This window comes from Anoplolepis gracilipes, chromosome 4, assembly GCF_047496725.1.
Source record: "Anoplolepis gracilipes chromosome 4, ASM4749672v1, whole genome shotgun sequence".
Classification (NCBI taxonomy): Eukaryota; Metazoa; Arthropoda; class Insecta; order Hymenoptera; family Formicidae; genus Anoplolepis; species Anoplolepis gracilipes.
This window is the reverse complement of record NC_132973.1, coordinates 11,251,675-11,270,076: the sequence shown is the minus strand read 5'-3', so window position 1 is coordinate 11,270,076 and position 18,402 is coordinate 11,251,675. Positions and strand designations below refer to the sequence as shown.

Below are 18,402 nucleotides of genomic sequence, written 5' to 3'. Positions count from 1 at the left end.
AATGAAAGAGAAAGAGAGAGAGATCGGTTTATGCATTCGTATGTGAAAATGCGCGTATCGCGAAACGACGAGGCGTAATGCACATGCACATGCACAAAGAAACGCGCGGCCGCGCGCGCGCGAGCACCCACATACATAGGATGCGGGACGAGCTGCTGCCGCTGCCGTTGATGTTGGTCGATCAATATACCACGCTGGTAGAAGCGAGATGAGAGGAGGAAGCTGAAGAGAGCACGGCAAGAGGGAGGAGGTATTGTTAAAGCCACGGACACACTGGACATAAGCTGAATATTTGCATCGAGCGCGGCCCAGAAAGTCGCGTGACCGTGTTTGAGATTTCCTCCGTTGATCCACCTTGCCCTCCAAATCGCCAGAAATTAACCGCACACGTTATATCTGATGTAAGGCTAATTGAGGTTTTTTATATAACGGGAAGTAATTTGTTTCTTATCTTTTATACGAATACTTTTAATATATTCGTGGAAATATATGTTTTAAATTCGACCAATTATATATAAATAGCCTCTAATTTTTTTTTCGTATAAAGATCACGAATAGCTTTAATTTTTTACAATTTTCGGTTTTTTGCATGCATGTATATTACATGATATTAAATATTATTGTCTGTTTCTCTCTCTCTCTCTTTTTGTCTAGCGGTATTTTGTAATTGATTTAAAAATAATTTCCTAGAATTTCACGACACTCGCAGCATCCTTTATGTCAAGTCTTCGTAGCTATTTTACAGCAATAAGGATCGCACGATGCGTTGAAGTGGTATTTTTATCTAAACGATTATCGATTATCTCGCAACAATACGCAAACAGGTTCCTCAAGTGGTTAATAAGTGTATCGTTGCCTGAATCTAATGATTTTTGGAAATGTATTATTTCCGTATTTTTGATCCATCAAATTTAGGATAGATCGATCATTTTACGTTGTCGCGAATCTTCAAAGACGCGGATATGGCAGCATCAAAGCACTTTTGCGCATCGCTTCTTCTTCCGCAAAGACGGTCCTCTTTGTAGAGACGACACTTTGTCGAGCCTTCTCCCTCGACTCCGGAAGAATTGCGCATAAGGGTTATCGACCTGTCGCCAGATTTCATCCCCTCCCCTCTTTCTCTCATTATTTCCTTTGAATTTCTATCTCCGAAGATCCTGTTTTGGAAAAAAAAAAAAAAAAACGAGAAAAGGAACGTCGCGGAAAGGAAGAAACTGGAATACAAAAGAATGGCAAATGGACGAACAAGATAAAATAAAAGCAAGTAGGTGAGGAGCCTGCCTTTTTTTTTTTTTTAGAATGTCGAGGAAGAAAAAGACTACCGGGTGTCCGGGTGTAAACAAACATTTCAAGGATTTCCCTCGCGCGAGTTATACCAATTAAAAAGAACGGAAATCGTGCATGCACGCGATTGTATAATTTCCCGGCTCTTGGAGAGAGAGACTAGCTGCTTTACAAAACAGGTCATTGTATTAGAAATTTACCACAAACATGATTTTGATATTATGTTACCGTAAAGCTTGTAAAAGGAATCTCTCGAGAATCCCAATTTCGCTATCCTTTCCCACGCTCTTGCTCGTCCACGTCCTCATTCTTGTGTATTTAACAAGAATTCGTTTCGGTCGCGATTTCTTTTAGCGACAAAAGTAGCTATAAACACCGTAATACAGCGCCGAATAGCTTGGCTATAGAGGACGTATGGCAGACCAGCCAGCGCTAAACGAGTCGATGGAAACGTGTGCACGCGTGAAAAGGAAGGGCGTGAACCAAAGCGCACAGGGTCAATGGTCTTTATTACGTGTGTATCTCTATTTAAGAGGCACGAACGGAACGAATGATCGACGCAAGTCTCACGATACTGATCATCGAGCGGGGACCCCGTCCTCTGAAGCGTAACCCCATGACCGTCGATTCTTATTAAAGCCACCTTCCTCTTAAGCTCGACTAGGTCACATATACGGCGTCTCGAAAGTCCGTCCTATGCTAGTTTAGTCCGAATAGCTAATGTTAATAAAAAAAAAAAAAAAAAAAAAAAGTCTCTCTTATTGTATTAAGTTGAGCATTTCAAATAAATGATTTATATGTAAAAAAATTGATACAAGAGATTTTTCATAAATTCATGGAGATGTAAACACCTTTTTTTTAAACGATTACACATATTATACAACGTACACGTGTCCTTCGATATTGAAAAGGTTAAGTGGTCAATCATTTATTTAGTATAATGTCAAAGTTTGTCCATCACGCGATTGGCGACAGACAAAATGGAAAATCGATTCTCTAGTCCTATTCTATGGAGTCAAGTTTATACGTCTCGATCGTGAGACGAGGACGAGATTGCCGCGGCAATAATTATATTACGGCAGGATCGATGTTTCTATCTTTCGCAGACGTGTAACAGAGCCGTCATTGCGAGAAATACGTATAATCGAAGAGAAAGCAGGGCGAAGCAGGAGAGAGAGCCTCTGTCCAACAAGTTCTCGTACACGATAACTTCGTGACATTGTGTTTTCACAATGTCATAAAGTGCAAAAGTCTCGAAATCATGTCATACGATAATGTCGCGACAGAATTATATTGTTTTAAAAATTTTTATAAAAATAAAAAAAGGTCCTAAAGTTTTCTTAGTCGCGTAAATAAAATTGCAAAAATTGAGGCCTCTCTTTCGACGAGTAAGAATTGCAAAATTGTGCAATCAGAGAGCTCAAAAATAGTTGATGACCAAAGAGGAAATGATAAATGTTTATCCCCGCAATGAAATCACTTTTAAAAGTGCATATGGAAAAGTACGCCAATGCGGAAGAAAGATTCTACGACACTCGTCGTCGCTCGTCTAATCGCGGAAGGAACCTCTATCGATCCTCGCCGCAATATATACCTAAGCGACCAACCGACCAAGAGGAAATAGAGAACCGAAGGTGTATCGGCGAGATTCGTCGCTTTGGGAACGCTAAAAGGAACTGATCCGGGAGAACCCAATTTAGTTAACCTGTCGATATAGGGGACACCCTTGCGGTGGTTTCTAGGACGCGGTTACAACGATTTGTCCACGAAGATAGTCGATACTCGAATCAGTCTCAAGATGTAAAGACCAAGTATCCCAGCACATTCAAAGTCAAACTCTCGGAGCCGATTCAATCAGTTCGTTTAACTGCTTAACTACTATTCTTTTCCGACTGAAATATATACCCTTGAAATGGAATTTATATCCTACAGAGAAAGAAGCTTTTAAGAAGAGATTTACTTATAAATTTATATCACGTGCAAATCTATTCAATATACGTGTAATAGATATTGTTGCATTATTATTTGTAGATAGGAAGTCATATCCGATAAGCCGATGAGACCATTGGATGATGTTGATATGTACAACGCGACGTTAATTAAATGAATGCTAATTTCTGACACGATGAAGCGAAGAACATGGGTTAATTAACACGTCGATCAAAACCTGTGTTGATGAATAGCAATGCGGACCGTACTTGTCCGCATAGAAACAATTAAATTCCACTTCCTGATACCACTTTGTTCTAAATTTTTCGTTTGATTCTAAACGCGAAAAGAATTATAAACGATACAACACATCGATAAAACACACAAGTTTATCAATCTATCTCACTACCTCGATCGGTCGAAAGAGGAATATTTAATAATTATTTTTAATTTAATAAAATTATTACAGGGATATTCGTCACAATATTCGCATTCTGTTTGAAGCCTGTGATGTCGTAACATTAATTGAATGTTACGACATGAGAGATTTCAAATAAAATGCAAATATTCATTATTCATCTTCTTAAAAAGTGAAAGCGATCTGGTTATTTCTCCAATTTCATGCGCAAATTTCTCCGATTTCAAGCACGACAGACCTGAATTCATACGAAATTCTTCACGTCAGGATTCAATATAAATGCCCTCCTTCGATCTTTCCAACTTGGCCTCTATCGATCCTCGTCGCGATAAGTTCGCAACATCTCGCGCCGCGAGAGCCGCCTCCTAGTCGAGATGTCATCCTCTCTAGATCGATCTATAAATTTAGGAATTTCGCGCGCGGTTCTTCCGCGCCAGCTCTCTCTCTCTCTCTCTCTCTCTCTCTCTCGTCGCATCGTGCATATATAATACCAGACGTATAAATGTAGAGATCGCGAGATAAACGAGATAAAGGATAAGGAAGAGAGCACTCACCTTGACAAAGTGCAGGTTCTCCTTGTCGAGGAGGAACTCCATGGACTTGTGGGGCCGCTGATGGATGGCGGACGTTGCGGCAGAGGCGACGTCGTCGCGGGGACTCCTGTCGACGGGCGACTGGGGTACGTGGAGGGCGTGCTCGGGCCGCGGCCGCGGCGCCGCCGCCGAGGTGTGGTTGAGGTCGAGCAGGCTGCGGGTCTTCTTACCACCGGCGCCGGCGGCGGCAGCGGCAGCAGCAGCGGCGGCGGCAGCGGCGGCGGTGCCAGAGGTGGCGGCGGTAGCGGCGGTCGAACCAGAGATATACGAGGTGCGACTCGTTTCGATCACCGCCTCGTCGAGATCGGTCTCGAGCAGGCCGACCGGGCGCTCCTGGGCGGCCTGCATCGCACGGGCCTTCGCCATCTCGATCGCCGCCGGGTTACCGAGGTCCGTAGCGGCGCGTCGGCGCGACGCCGACGCCGACGCCGACGCTCGCGTCGACGTACCCAGGGCGGCGACGCGCGGCGGTTGTGGCGGCAGGGGTGGTTTGCTGGATACTGGCGCCCTCCCGTTGCTGCTGCAAGAACAAACACTCTTCAGGGTGGTCGACTTGGATCGGACCGCTTCGTCCGATTACAGGGGTAGGAAGGGAGATACCATCACGCGGGTGGTTTGATCTGATACGAACTGTCGATCGGCAATTTCGCTGCGCCACGACCAAGACATCGCGATTCTCGATTTTGTTGAATTTTCGCGGCCGAACAACAGGGTGAAACAAGAGGGTAGAAGGATGGAACACGACCCAACGAAACCTACTACGGCGAACGCAAGTAAGACTAATCCAGACTTGCACCAGAGGTGCAGCGCGTTGCATTGACGTGTGCAGAATAATTGGATATCGACGGATTACATTGCACATAGAGTTTTCAAGATGACCCTGATGCGACACTTTATAACGTGGAGAAGCTCGTCAAATTTGACAATGTTGTATATAATTGTTGTTGCAATTTTATTTGTTGATTAACTCGTAGAATCGTAGATCCCAGTCGTGTGTTTTGCATTTTGCTCCTCGATTGTCTAATTTTACATGCGGAAAACCGTTTAATTGCTCTTTACGTCTTTTATTCATGATGCATTCGCGTTCATCGCAATTAAAAGCACTTTTTTGACAATTCACCGCAGTAAAGGATAATTGCTTCATAAAGAATAATTACTTCATTAAACTGACGCATTATCATCCTACGTTGAAAGCAAGTCACGTTATACGAAGCTCATAATAGCGTCGCAGTTTTGTTTCTTTCGCATCTCCATTATGAGCCGGGTTAGTGGTACAGAGTGAGAGCACGGAGAGAGTTTTTGTTCTCTATACGCGACGTTATTGTGATGCGATAATTGAAAATTGGCGTTCAAGCGTATTTTACGCTGTCGCGGTACATCATCGGTTTCCGATAGCAGACAATTAGCAGTTTGAGTGATGTACTCCTTTTTTCCCATTCCCTTGACCGGACTCGGGGGGGATATTAACCTTTTTCCTTTGATTCGTTTAATTCAAATCTTAATGATTTATCGTGATTTAAGACTGTATGTGAAGAATGTGTGCGAGGAAAAATTGCACATTATAAAAAAAAACAATTATAATAAATTTGTTAACAATAAATGTATACACGTTGCGATTGATTGTCAAACATTAGCTTTGTAATATTTTTTGCGAGTTAAAATTTGCAACGATAAGAAAGATTTATACGCGAGATAAATTATCCCGACTTTTTATTTCCGATCTACAAAGCATGATCGCAAGAGACAGTGGTTGCTTTATTGAGTTTCCGAGTAGCGGTTGAATAGTATTGATAAAGGGACGACTATACATCTTGACGAAGAGGACAGTCACTAATGAGACACTTTTCATCCGCCATGAGCGTAGTCTCCGATAAGGAACTGAATACAGTAAACTACTATTGCGAGTTCGTTGAGACCTCGTTACATTACAAATGAACATGGAGTTGCAATCTGTTATGAAGCCGTCGCGAAGCTGTAATCTGTGATCTCTGACCGCCAGTTACGTTGATTATGGAATAATCAACACCAAGTTTGTTCGGTTGGAAGAATGATTAATGAGTTAGTACTAGATGAAATTTAACTTTTCTCGAATATTATAGGTACTTACCTATGTATAGATATATAGATTGTTCCAAATCAAATGCGTTTCTTTTAATTTGCAAATTTTTTTCGATTAACTTTTAACTTATTTTCTCTTTTATTGAAAATTTCATGAAACATGACATCATTTTTTCATCATCCACAATTTACACATTTACTATATTAAAAGTATCTCAATAATCAAACTTTAAATTAAGATTTTGTCAGATTCAATTCAACTTTAAATCGTATATTAAATTATATGGAAATTTCTTTCCTGTAATTTTGAAGCTTAGCTTTTATTTTCACACTTCCTCATAACTTTAAAGAAAAAAATTGGAAAAGTTTATATTACCGCGCGTTTCCGACCAAACGGTCTTAAAATGTGACATTTAAACAAGTTTATTACTACTCAAATTAAGAATTAAGAATTTTAAATTTGTAAAAGAGCCAAGGCGACTTGTACAAAGCGAAACCCAAATGAAATTACGGAAGCCATGCTCGGTTCGCACGTGATCCGACAACGGCGCATTGCAACATATGTGCTCGATTTTATTATCGTGGCATAGTGTGAGATCATGTTTATAAACGCGGCCCACGACGATGGGGAATCATCGGTTTCTAAAATTAGTATACGACCGCCGGCGTAAAAACACTCATGGTTTTCGAGGCCCTGAAAATGAGCGTTCTCCGTTGTTTTTGTTCCGAGAGTTAACGTTCGTGATCTATATCTTCTGATTTCTGGATAACGCACATAACGCTTGGCAAAAATTGAAGCTAAAAAGTCTATGATAACTAAAATATTTGATAAGAGAGTACATATTCCATGTAGTATAAATGGAGATGTTAATATTTGAAAAATTTGCACAAGTCACGTGTTTTTATCGATGTTAATAAATGCTAATATCAATGAGAGAGAAATATTTGGTATTTTGAAAAAATAAGTTCCACAAATGGCAATGATGCTTTTCGTTAGGTTCCCGTGCGATAGGGTAAACTAGGGTATGATGGCCATGCGGAAAAGATGGCCATAGGCTGTCATTTTTTCAATAATCGCTACATAGTTGACTTTTTCAGTCATTATCAAAGATAATCGATATTTACAATAGTTTATGTGCATACATTATTTGAAATAATGATATTGTGAATCTTAAATCATGTTTTTATTTTTGACTACCTGCAAAGTTTTTCATGCGTCCACTAAAAATTGTTATAACGTCGAATAAATGACAGTTAAGCTATCGTAATCGACGTATTAGACATATTATAAAAATATGTAAATTATTATATGACCTATAATTTTTATTTTCGATTTCACTATTTTTTTTATAAATATTATGGCCATCTTTCCGTCACTATGGTCATCTTTTCCTTAAAAGTTTGGTAAGATAATTATATTGTACTATTTTGATAATTATAAAATTTCTATTAAATATTTTCCTTTTAATTTCGATAATATTACGTAATTTAAACTTCAGTAAAGATAATATGCTAAACACTATTGAAAAATAACAAAAATAAAAGTATGTTTTTTGCATTTTAAAAAACTTACTATGGCCATCTTACCCGAGTTTACCCTATCAACGTAATATGGTCTTGCGATACGGACGTAGTAACTCGTCCCGACGACGATGGAACGCAACTAAAAGCCGCACGGAATGAGCGCGGGAGCGAGTTTAATTACGCTATCGTTAAAGAGACGGTTAAATGCGAGCGTTTGTTGCGTTTTTTAAGACGGCGGAATAAAAGCAAAAATATACGTGGATGTAAAAAAAAAAAAAAAAAAATGGAATGCAGATAAGAAACCAAGTCGGAGAACACTGATGGTCCTTTTACGCAACGACGACGCGAAGAAAGCAAAAAGTTTAAGGGGGACGCAGAAACCTCACGATTAGAACTCCGAACGTGACGTTGAACTCGCCTCGAACGCGACTTCCGGACTCGAAGCAGAATGGAATAAGATTAATAAGGCGACTCTCTCTCTGGCCAGCAGCACTACACCTACACATGTGTGCAAAGTGTATATTTAACTGTGGCACGTACGAACAAGCGAGTTCATCGCGCAAAACGAGATATTAGAAGTAGGGCGAAATATATTTGATGATTAAAAATCGAAAGAAAAAAAAGATGAAATCTTAATTTAAACCGCGAGTTTTTTTGTATATTTTTAACCCTGTATGTAAAGAAAATCTGTTTTAAATAACAGCAAAAAAATTGTCAAAGAAATAGTTAAATGATTGAACAAACTATCGCAAAGATCGCAAACTCTTGCAAGTACTAGTAACTTTCAATGGTCCAATTCTTTTAAAAGATGGAAACAAAATATTTTCAAATCATTTTCGATTCGTATCGATCTCATTTATATCCTTTTGTTCATAATTTGTTGTCTTTTGTTATTAAAAAAATATATAGCTTTGAAAAATACGTGATAGGTGAAACATTAATAATAAAAAAGCAAACGTGCTTTAGCTCTATAAATTGTTTTAATTCATAAACTGCCGAAAGTTGACCATTATATTATGCGTAACTAATTGTAAATCGAATTATACCGTATCCTTGCCAGAGGAGCTCAACTCGCAGATTCCAGCTCCGTTTGCAAAAGCTCGAATGGTGTCGGCTTCCTAAATTACATCTCGCAGCTTGCAATGATGATTCATCGCTCCTAAACGCGAACGGGCGTGGGATATCGACTGCGTTCTGTTTAACGTCTCGTCAAACAGACCGAGAAACGCAAACGCCGAAAGTTTTTGGCGCGTTATATATGAAGTAATACTTTCGAAATGTGTTACGAAAGCGAGAAAATAAAATTCAAAATCAAAACCTATTATGCAAGCTAATAAAAAGAATGTAATAAGTTCTAATCATCAAACATAGATAATGTAAATAGATATTAATAGGTACTAATATTGTCAACACCTATAATATTTAAGAAAAAAAAAGTCCTATCAACTTTCAAAGAATACTACAAATTGAAAATATTAAATACAAACAAAATATAAATTGGCTAATGAGGAGCTAAGCTCAATAATTAGTGAGCGTACAAAATTATTTATTTTATTATTATCGCGCATCCGTTACATTTTGTTTGTATTTAACTATAGAGGACCGCCTTAATTTAGTTTTGATCTAAAAATATTAATTTAAAAATTATTCATATTGATTAATATTTATTATATATTTTTATTTATGAGGAGAGACATTTTACAAAATTATATGATCTAAATAAAAAAAAATTATTTTTTATATTATTCTATGCCAAGTTTAGTGAGGTTTTTACATTTATGCGATTCATATTTTGCAGAATCAAAGATTTATACGACGCGCTAGCGGAAAGATAGCAAAGTCTTCTGCGTAAAAAATACAAGTCGCACTCTTCGTCTCGATGAAACTTTTTCTTGGCGCAGCACAAATCGAAACTAAAGACGCTAATTCGGCGAAATCTAATACGATAAAGCAAATGTTTGTTAAAGGCAAAAGAAGAAGGATGGATCAGATAGAGCGTTCCCAGAAGACCCATGTTGATTGACGGTGGACTCGCGCGCAGGCCAATAAAAATACGCAGTTGCATTGAGAGAAGAAACAGACGAAAAAATTCCCTTAATTATTATTTATTCGTGTAAATAAAATTAATTCACCGAATGATTTTAACTTTATAGAGGAAAGACTTTGTTTTATTCTTCATATAAAAAATACGGTCGATATCAAAATTAAGATCTAGATCTAGATGCACGATAGACGCAATACTCGGAAGACGAGAAATATGGAATAAGGGTGGGACGGTGGGGAGAGATAGAGGAGAGAAGGGGAAATGGGGGAAGGAATGAGTTATAAAATGCAATTAGGTCGCATTACGCGAGAATGATGTGGCGAGCGCGGGGTGAGAGTGAAATTTAATTAAGAGACCGAACTTGGTTCCATCGCACCGCACCAGCCAAGTCCGATGATTACTGAAGAAACGAGAGAAATGATGCGGGGGCCACCAGTGTTGTCGGAGTAATCGGCCAGCAAAGCTGTATGCGCGAATGAAATTACATCGATCGGTGAAGTGTAAGCGCGAACCCTGATTAGAACGGAATTAGACGCAAACCGATCGAGAGGAATATACACGATCGTCGAGAGAGGAGGAAACAAACCCGTCGACGAGTGATTGCGACAGACGAACGGGTGTGGGACGGAATGAAAGTGGAATTAAACAAAACTGTGAATGAAGCGGTTCGCCAGCGTTAGCATAACACCGCAGTAGAAGAAATAGTAAAGAATCAAGTAAAATTATATTAAAGTTTACGTAGAAAGAGTGGATATATTGAATATCCAATATACTAAATAGATTCTCATTCGACAAGAAATTAATTAAATTGAAAAATATAATAACAATGCATGTATCAAAAATAAAAAAAAATATATAGATATATATATAGCAAATAAATTAAAATAAAATTAAAAAAAAATATATATGTGTATAATTCAAATTGAGGTATTTAAACAAAATTAAAATTTTAATTTTATATTAAAATTTAAGATTAAGTGAATTGTCAATAACATTGACCATTTTTCGAGTCAATGTTATGACTTCTCAATCTATTAAAAATTTAAAATTTGTCGTAAAGAGAAAGAGAGAGAGAGAGAGATAATGTAAACACGATCAATGATAAAACGTGTGCGACTCATATTTTTTTCAAGTCATTTTCTTTGTATTCTTAAATAACGGAAATCAGATTCAGTACCAAAGCAACTCATATTCGGAAACTTAAAAATTGCACAAATCGTCATATGATATCATAATATACATAGATAATATATTATAACGATTGATGACTCGCGCGCGCAAGCATGTATTTCATGACAACACAACATCGCTAATGAAAAATTCACAAAACTCTTGATAATACTTGTTGAATTGTTTTTAGAATCTCTCCTCTCTTTCTCTCTCTCTCTCTCTCTCTCTCTCTCTATATATATATATATATATATATATATATATATATATTTACAAACGACGCGCGACCGACAACTTGTTGCTCTCAGTCGGAAGACAACAAAGTATTAACATATGTCAAGAATATCTTGTCGCCCTACTTTAATTATTAAAAAATACATCGATAACTGTAGCTTCCGATTATCCGAGATATAAAATTATATCAATCTGTGCTTTCATTATTGTGATGGAGTTTAAAATTTTGTCATTTAAAAATATCAAGAAATAATACTGAAATATAGATACTTGTAAAATATTGAATTTGAATGTTGCGACCTACCTGACATTAGAAACGCTTCTCTGAATGTCCACATTGTTCCTTCTAGCGGCCTCTTCGAGAGTAACGACCTCCTGTTGGCGTCTTCTCTCCTCTTCGGGCGGATGCAACGGTATGATGATGTAGTCCGGTTCTTTCTTCTTGGTGGCTGCCGACTGTTGCTCCTCTTGCGTTCTCGACGTCGGCTCGACAACCTTCTTCTGTGCCTCCGAACGCGGCACCTTCGTTCGGCCGCTGAACCTCAGCCTGGAAAATCTCTGTAGAAAGCCGCCCAGGCCGCCCTTCTTTCTCTCCTCGTTCTTCATAACGGCGGAGGCAGATGAAGACAGGGAAGGTGTCGAAGACGCCGCGTAGGTCTTGGCGGTCTCCTTCTGCGGGGCGGTAAATAAAGGCCTTCTCGCGGTCGCAATGTCCGCGTCTTTCTTGTTGATACCAATGATACCCAACGCACGTTGTTCTCCGCTCTGACGTTTGTCGCGATCACTACCACGATGATTCGTATCAACTGCCGCCACGGCCATCGCGGGCTTCCCACTACTATGTTCACCGAATGAACCCAGACCACCGGGTGGGGACTCGGAGCCAACAACACTGCGGACACTGTGTCCCTTCTCCTCTTTCTCCTTCTTTTCCGCTACCTCCACCTCTCCGTCTCTCTTCTCCTCCTCCTGCTCTTCCTTCTTTGCCGCTGGCTTCTCGATCACGACTCTCCATAGACATTCGCTGGTACCGCGATCATTCAAGTCAGGACTACGAGAACGCTCTTTGGGATCTTGATTCGACGACGCATTCTTAAAATTCTCTTTACTCAGTTTTTGATCTGTTTCCTTACTTTCATCCTTCCGAAGACATTGTTGAGAAAACTGTGCCATTCGTTCCGGATAAAATTCAGCGATAAAATTTTTCTTCGCGTCTGCAGACTCCTCTTCGTCTTTATCGAAAGATTCTTTGTCGATGTAGGATATAGGTATGGAATTTTGAGAGACACTTTCCAACTCTGCAATTGGCTTCTCCAATTCAATTTTCTCGCGCAGAACGACCCTATCCTCCAAGCAGGACGCTCCTATGGGTTTGGTTTCCAAGCAGGGATAATCTACTTCGTCGTCTAGCAGCCGCGGGCTTAATGCGCTAGCATCGCCACAGGCTGAAAATGGATCCGAGTTTTTTTTTATCTGACCAAAGATCGAGTCATCTTGCTGTTCCTTCGGTCTGGAATACGACGAATCCTTGCTGATGTTTGTGTTGGAGCGCATCGGGGAGTCGACGAGTCTTAATTGTGAGGAGCGTCCTGATGCAGCTTCTTCCAGTTCGTCGCACGCGTCCATTCGATGAAACCCAGCCCTTGAGCTCTGCAATGCCTTGACGTAATCGCATTGTTGCGCCAGCTCGTAGCTGGCATTGTTTATTACTCGTCTTTTTCCGGGAGAACTGGGAGATTTATTGCAATCTTCGTCATTATCTTTCAACTTTCTCTGGAAATTTCTTTCGTCCACCTCAAATTGCTGCGCTAGCTCATAACTAGCATTTTTCTTTACCTTTCGGTTTCTAGCGGTTCGAGCGGATGACGTTCGTTGAATCGTTTCCATCGTCAAAATGGCGGCGTTCGCCACTTCGGAGGCGGCCGCCTCCTCTATCTCACGCTTGAATTGTTTGATGGCTTCGTCAAGATCGTTCTCCGTCACCATTGCCATGTCCAGCACGCAATTGGTACCATCCTGAGTCTTCACTGTCGATACCGGTTTCATTTGTTTGTCGCTGCATGTTTGTTGCTGCTTTTCGCATTCGACCTTCGTTCGTTCTTCATTTTCCTTCTTCCGATTTTTCGTATTGCCGTCCATGAACGAATTCTGGGCCGGCTGGGTCCTGACCGAGCTGATTAACTTTGTTTTCGTTTGCGTTTCATCGGTCTCCTGCAGAGTCGCATTTTCTTGCGAATCCGGGGTGATCGATGCCTCGTCATCGGATGCGGCATCCGCCATTTCGAGATCGTTTATTTCGTCGTCGCACGTAGCGGCGACTCCACAGAGATTCAAATCCACCGGTACGCTGGCCACCTGCGTGTAATTCTCGAAGAGAGAAGAGGTCGATACGTAGGAAGTCCTCGAGGTGCGAAGACGAAATGGCGAGGTGCTCCTTAAATCACTATGTGTTGACTCTTCGACACTGTCGAGCAGACTGGGCGCGCTCTGCGACTTGTCCGTGAATCTAAAATTAAAGCGCTCCTCGTGACTCCACCCTTGGTGCTGCTGCTGTTGGCGGCAGCGGTGGTGATGGTGATCGTGTTGATCATACTGCTGCTGTTGGTACTGCTGCTGCTGCTGCTGCTGCTGCTGCGGATGATGATGATGATGATGATGATGATGATGATGGTGATGATGCTCCGCGCCGCAGCCAGCTATATTTAACCTAGCTGTCTTTTGTCCGGACTTGAGCTCCAAAAGCGTGTCTCTCTTCGTTTCTACGCCGATCTCCCTCAGATCGATCGTATTCCGGTAGTCTAAGGATGTTGCGTACTTGCCGGATTCGCCGTACAGCAGCAACCGATCCTCGAAACCGGTCGTTAATCGGGAATCCGTATTCGTCCGATTTCGTTCGTATTCTTCGAAATTGTCTTCGTCATCCTCTTCCTCGTAATCGTGGTCCCTGTATTCCTCGTCCTCGTGCCAAAAGTCTCTGTTTCGTGGAGGCGAACACGATTGAAATATTGATACGAGTTGGTACAATTGTTATCTTATTTATTTCTATTTAATTAATTAATGACAAACTATCGGGATTTATACTGATACGCGTACCGACTTTTATTCAAAAGTTTTTTTGCAAGAACTGCTAAACTATTTAAAAAATGCATATGCAAAAAGCTGCATTCTTGAAGATCATGTAACAATAATTCGACAAAACGTTTATGTTTCTAACGTTTATAATATCAGTAGCAAAAGTCAAGGTGGTCTTTCTCAGGGTCGCGATTGCATTTAACTTGGCCGTAAAACAATCATCACGTAGCGAGCAGTCGGCATACGTTGCCAAGAAAATTGTTCGACACACGGCTTCCTCGCACAAATGTACACGCACATTGTTTAATTCTTTCATTTCGAAATCGGAACATAGAAATCAAGAAGAAATTTCTCGACTGTCTGCATTTTCGAGCTTATTTAAAAAATAAGAAAAAAATAATTTTATATATATAAATGCGAATATTTATTATTTTTACAAATAATTAAGAAAATTGCGTTATGTTAATGCGTTATGTTAATGCTAGATTAATATTTAATACCTCTATTTTTGCTCTTAATAAATTTAAAATTTAAAATTATCAGAAAAGAAATGATAACTAGGCACAAAATTGATTGTTAAAAAATATTTCACCGGTAAAAAGAAATATAGACAAATATTTACTTTTAATGTTTTTCTCGAATACACAAAATGCACTTACCATCGGTCCTTGCAAACTGTTAATTCGAGAAATAATGATTACAATAGTTGTATATCACTATTCTAACGCGTGTGAAGAGGAGAATGTTAAACGATATGTGCACACAAACCAAGAATAACAAACAAAAATCTTTTTGGCTTTAGTTAAAATTACAACCCAAGTGGACGTGTATTAATTGCGTTATGTCTCGCTTTTAATGATAAGAAAATAATAGTATGTACAAACGAAACTATTCGCTCGAATAATATACAATGTATTGAAACATCAAAAATTAGAAAATACAAGAAAGAATATATTATCTTTTTATTTTAATTGTATTTTTATTTAGTTAGTAAAAATTAAAGATAATTTTTAAATAAAATAAACCACAATGTTTTCAAAGATTCAAATAGAGATCTTGTTACATAGAATTTTTCTTCAACCAGACTCAAAAAGAAAGAGAGAGAGAGAAAAAATAAAGTCTTCAACACGACAGCTTTTTTCAACATGAAAAGCTACTATACAACTTACCTTGAACGTTGTTTCTTCTTTCCAATATTCGACAAATCAGCATTCCTCTTCAGGTACAAAGGTGTGAAACCATTTGACATAGACGCTTGGCCGAAACCTTCGTCCTTCTGACACGTATCCAGACTTTCAAAACTGCGGTACGGCCTGATCCTCGGAAAATGATCAGCCAATGTGCTGGAAAAACCATTCGGTAGCAGCCTGTTGTAGTCTTGTTCCAAGCTATCAGGCGAATCGTTCTCTGCATGAGAGGCATTCGACCGATTGGAGTATTCCAGAGAGTCGAAGCTGTAGCTGGAAGGTGACAAGGTCGCACAGGTCCTCTCCAAGGACTCGAATTGCAGTAGCGAGCTCGATCTGGAGGAAGCGGTGGATCTGGATGACCTCGGCGAGACCGGATACTCGTCGTAAGTTGTCACGTGCTGATGGTAATGATGATCGGTGCCATAATGATCCCGACGACGTCTCTTTTTCGGCACCACCGAGTTGCACTCGCTGCCGCTACCATCTAGTCGCTCATCTGCCGAAACAGAAATGAGAGATGAGAAAGATACGATGACGATAATGATATGTAAGGCACGTGAAGACTCGACAGAGTAAAAGCGAGACGAGCGAACGTGAGTGGCCTAAATCTACTTTACTCTTGGAATCCAGATCGCATGTATTGTTTTTAATTTCGCGAATCTCGTGAGGATAGATAAAGGAGGATGTTTGACGACCCACTTTGTAAAATCGAGCCACGGAAGAGAGATGCAATCTAATGGTCGCCACTTTTGTAACCCCATGCATACCTTCTGTTAGGAAGCTACGGTTCATTCAACCGGAAGCAACATTTATGCGCTGAACGTTACCAGTTCTCGACCAGTTGGTAATTGTTGCGTGCGATGCGCGATTCACCAATATCGATTATAATTGATCAATGTGCCATGTTCAGATGCGATCGTGATAAGTCTTAATATACATTAATAATGCTCGTTAAAATTCCAGGTTAAAATCGAATATTCGGAGGTTGAAATTTAAATTGGAATTTAATCATTTATTACACAAATTTCTTTTTACGTGAGTTATTTTTTATAAAGATTTATATAATTTTTTTGTATTCAATAGATATTATAATTTTAATATTTTTATAAAAAAAAGTTCTTTTATACATATATATATTTACACGCATTAATAGAAGTCGTTTTAACTTTCTCTCTTTCTTAAAAATTTAAATGTACTTCCAGAGAAGGTCTTTTGGCGCTAATCTCCGCATTGAAGCACAATGAACATTCATTTATATATTATATATATAATCCTTAGAACTTACAATTATAAGAGAGTATATATGTGTATTTACCTTATATATACATTACAATAATTCGAGATCAAGTGCAATACATTCCTCGATAAACAATACCTATTAAAAGACATTGCATTGGCAACATAAGAAAAAATCGCGGGGGTGTTAGAAAATAACTTCCCCGGTTATATTTGTTATTTAATTGACTTTCAGCAATTTATATTTTAAGGATACATACCAAAAATAAAGAAAAATTGATGCAAGTTTTTATTTATTAATACATATGTTAAATTTAAAACGTATTTCCGATAACAAACTATTTGCCACAATTAAGAGATAATTTATTCCTCCATTTTTAGTATTGATTTCATCTGTGTTTTTTTAACGGTCGTTGTTTTCATCTCGAAGCACTCATATTAAAAAGAAAAAGTAAATGCCCCTGCAACGCTGCAACCATGTCAAACCGCATGTTATAACGATTGCGTGTTTAAAGGCGTATCTAAAAATATAACGGAATGATATTTAATTGCTATATGATTATAATTCGATTTGCTTAGTTAAATGCTTCACACATATATATTTAAATTGATAATATTTCTTAAAACTTCTCTATAATTTCATAATTATTGAAAAATTCATTTTAAAAAGTTTAAAAAAAATCCGTTTATTAAATCTTTTATTGCGTAGATTTTTACTTTTATTAGAATAATGTATATTGTATATTTATATTATAATTTATAATTCTTATATGTATATTTGCTTCGTACAATTTACATTTTTAGCAAAAATAAAGCTAAAATTTAATTTTCGACATCTTAATTCAATCTCTCCAATTTTGATGGTGTAATAATCGTGACAGATAATCGCGAGTTTGATGTAATTCCCGTAATTCCGGTAATTCTCCAAGCCAAAAGATTAAATTGCTAAAAAGAAAGAGAAAGTAGAATGACTATGAATGAATAAAATAACGCCTCATTTCCGTGATATTCGTTCAGATAAATATAAGATAATTTCTAACGCGCGCTTCACCATATAAATATTAATAAATATTATTATTAAATCATCGCAGTTATATATGTATGTTAATAATTAGAATTTTTACCTGTGGATCTCTGCTTTGCTTTGATATGAATAACGCTCTCGGTCTCCGAATCAGATCCCAGCCAATATGTCGTTCCGCTGCGATCAGAATCGCTCTGAAGATCATCGGATGTCTCTTCCAGAATTGTCTCCAGAAAATCAATTTGTTGTACTAGCACCGTATCTGTAAGCACAAACATTTCTATGATTAATAGTATGTAAAAATTTGTCATTCAATAAAAATTTGAATTTTTAAAAATATAAATATAACATACAGAATAAATATATTTAATGAATATTTATTTTCTATTAAAGCTATTTTTTTTTAAATTTATGTTTCTTTTATTTGTTTTATGTATTAATCACAGAAAAATTGTGTGTAGTAGTTTTAAGTTTTATGTGTTATATATTTTATAAATATTTTCTGCCTTTTATTATTTTGTTGTTCCAAGCAATAGAATTCGCGCCCATAAAATAAACTCGTCATTGATATCTTGTCATTTCGTCAAAAGTGCAGCAATTACTCGCTTACAGAAGCAACTGAGCAA

The 18,402-nt window shown here is 38.4% G+C and overlaps 1 protein-coding gene and 1 long non-coding RNA gene across 10 annotated transcripts in view; one reads left to right on the top strand and one right to left on the bottom strand.

The window, feature by feature from the left end:
• Nucleotides 1–18,402, bottom strand: part of LOC140665112 (uncharacterized) — a 51,358-nt gene that overhangs the window by 23,277 nt on the left and 9,679 nt on the right. For 8 of the 9 annotated variants that reach the window (XM_072890843.1, XM_072890838.1, XM_072890844.1 and 5 more), the window contains exons 3-6: nt 17,877–18,038; nt 15,496–16,012; nt 11,559–14,228; nt 4,186–4,744 (exon numbers count right to left, since the gene is read on the bottom strand). In XM_072890843.1, coding sequence (XP_072746944.1) covers nt 4,186–4,744; nt 11,559–14,228; nt 15,496–16,012; nt 17,877–18,038 — 3,908 coding nt within the window. The remainder of the gene's footprint in view (nt 1–4,185; nt 4,745–11,558; nt 14,229–15,495; nt 16,013–17,876; nt 18,039–18,402) is intronic. The other variant, XM_072890841.1, reaches the window with a different exon arrangement.
• Nucleotides 4,708–10,682, top strand: LOC140665117 (uncharacterized). Its single transcript, XR_012046548.1, has 2 exons — nt 4,708–4,997; nt 9,605–10,682. It is a non-coding gene; the product is annotated as an uncharacterized lncRNA (long non-coding RNA).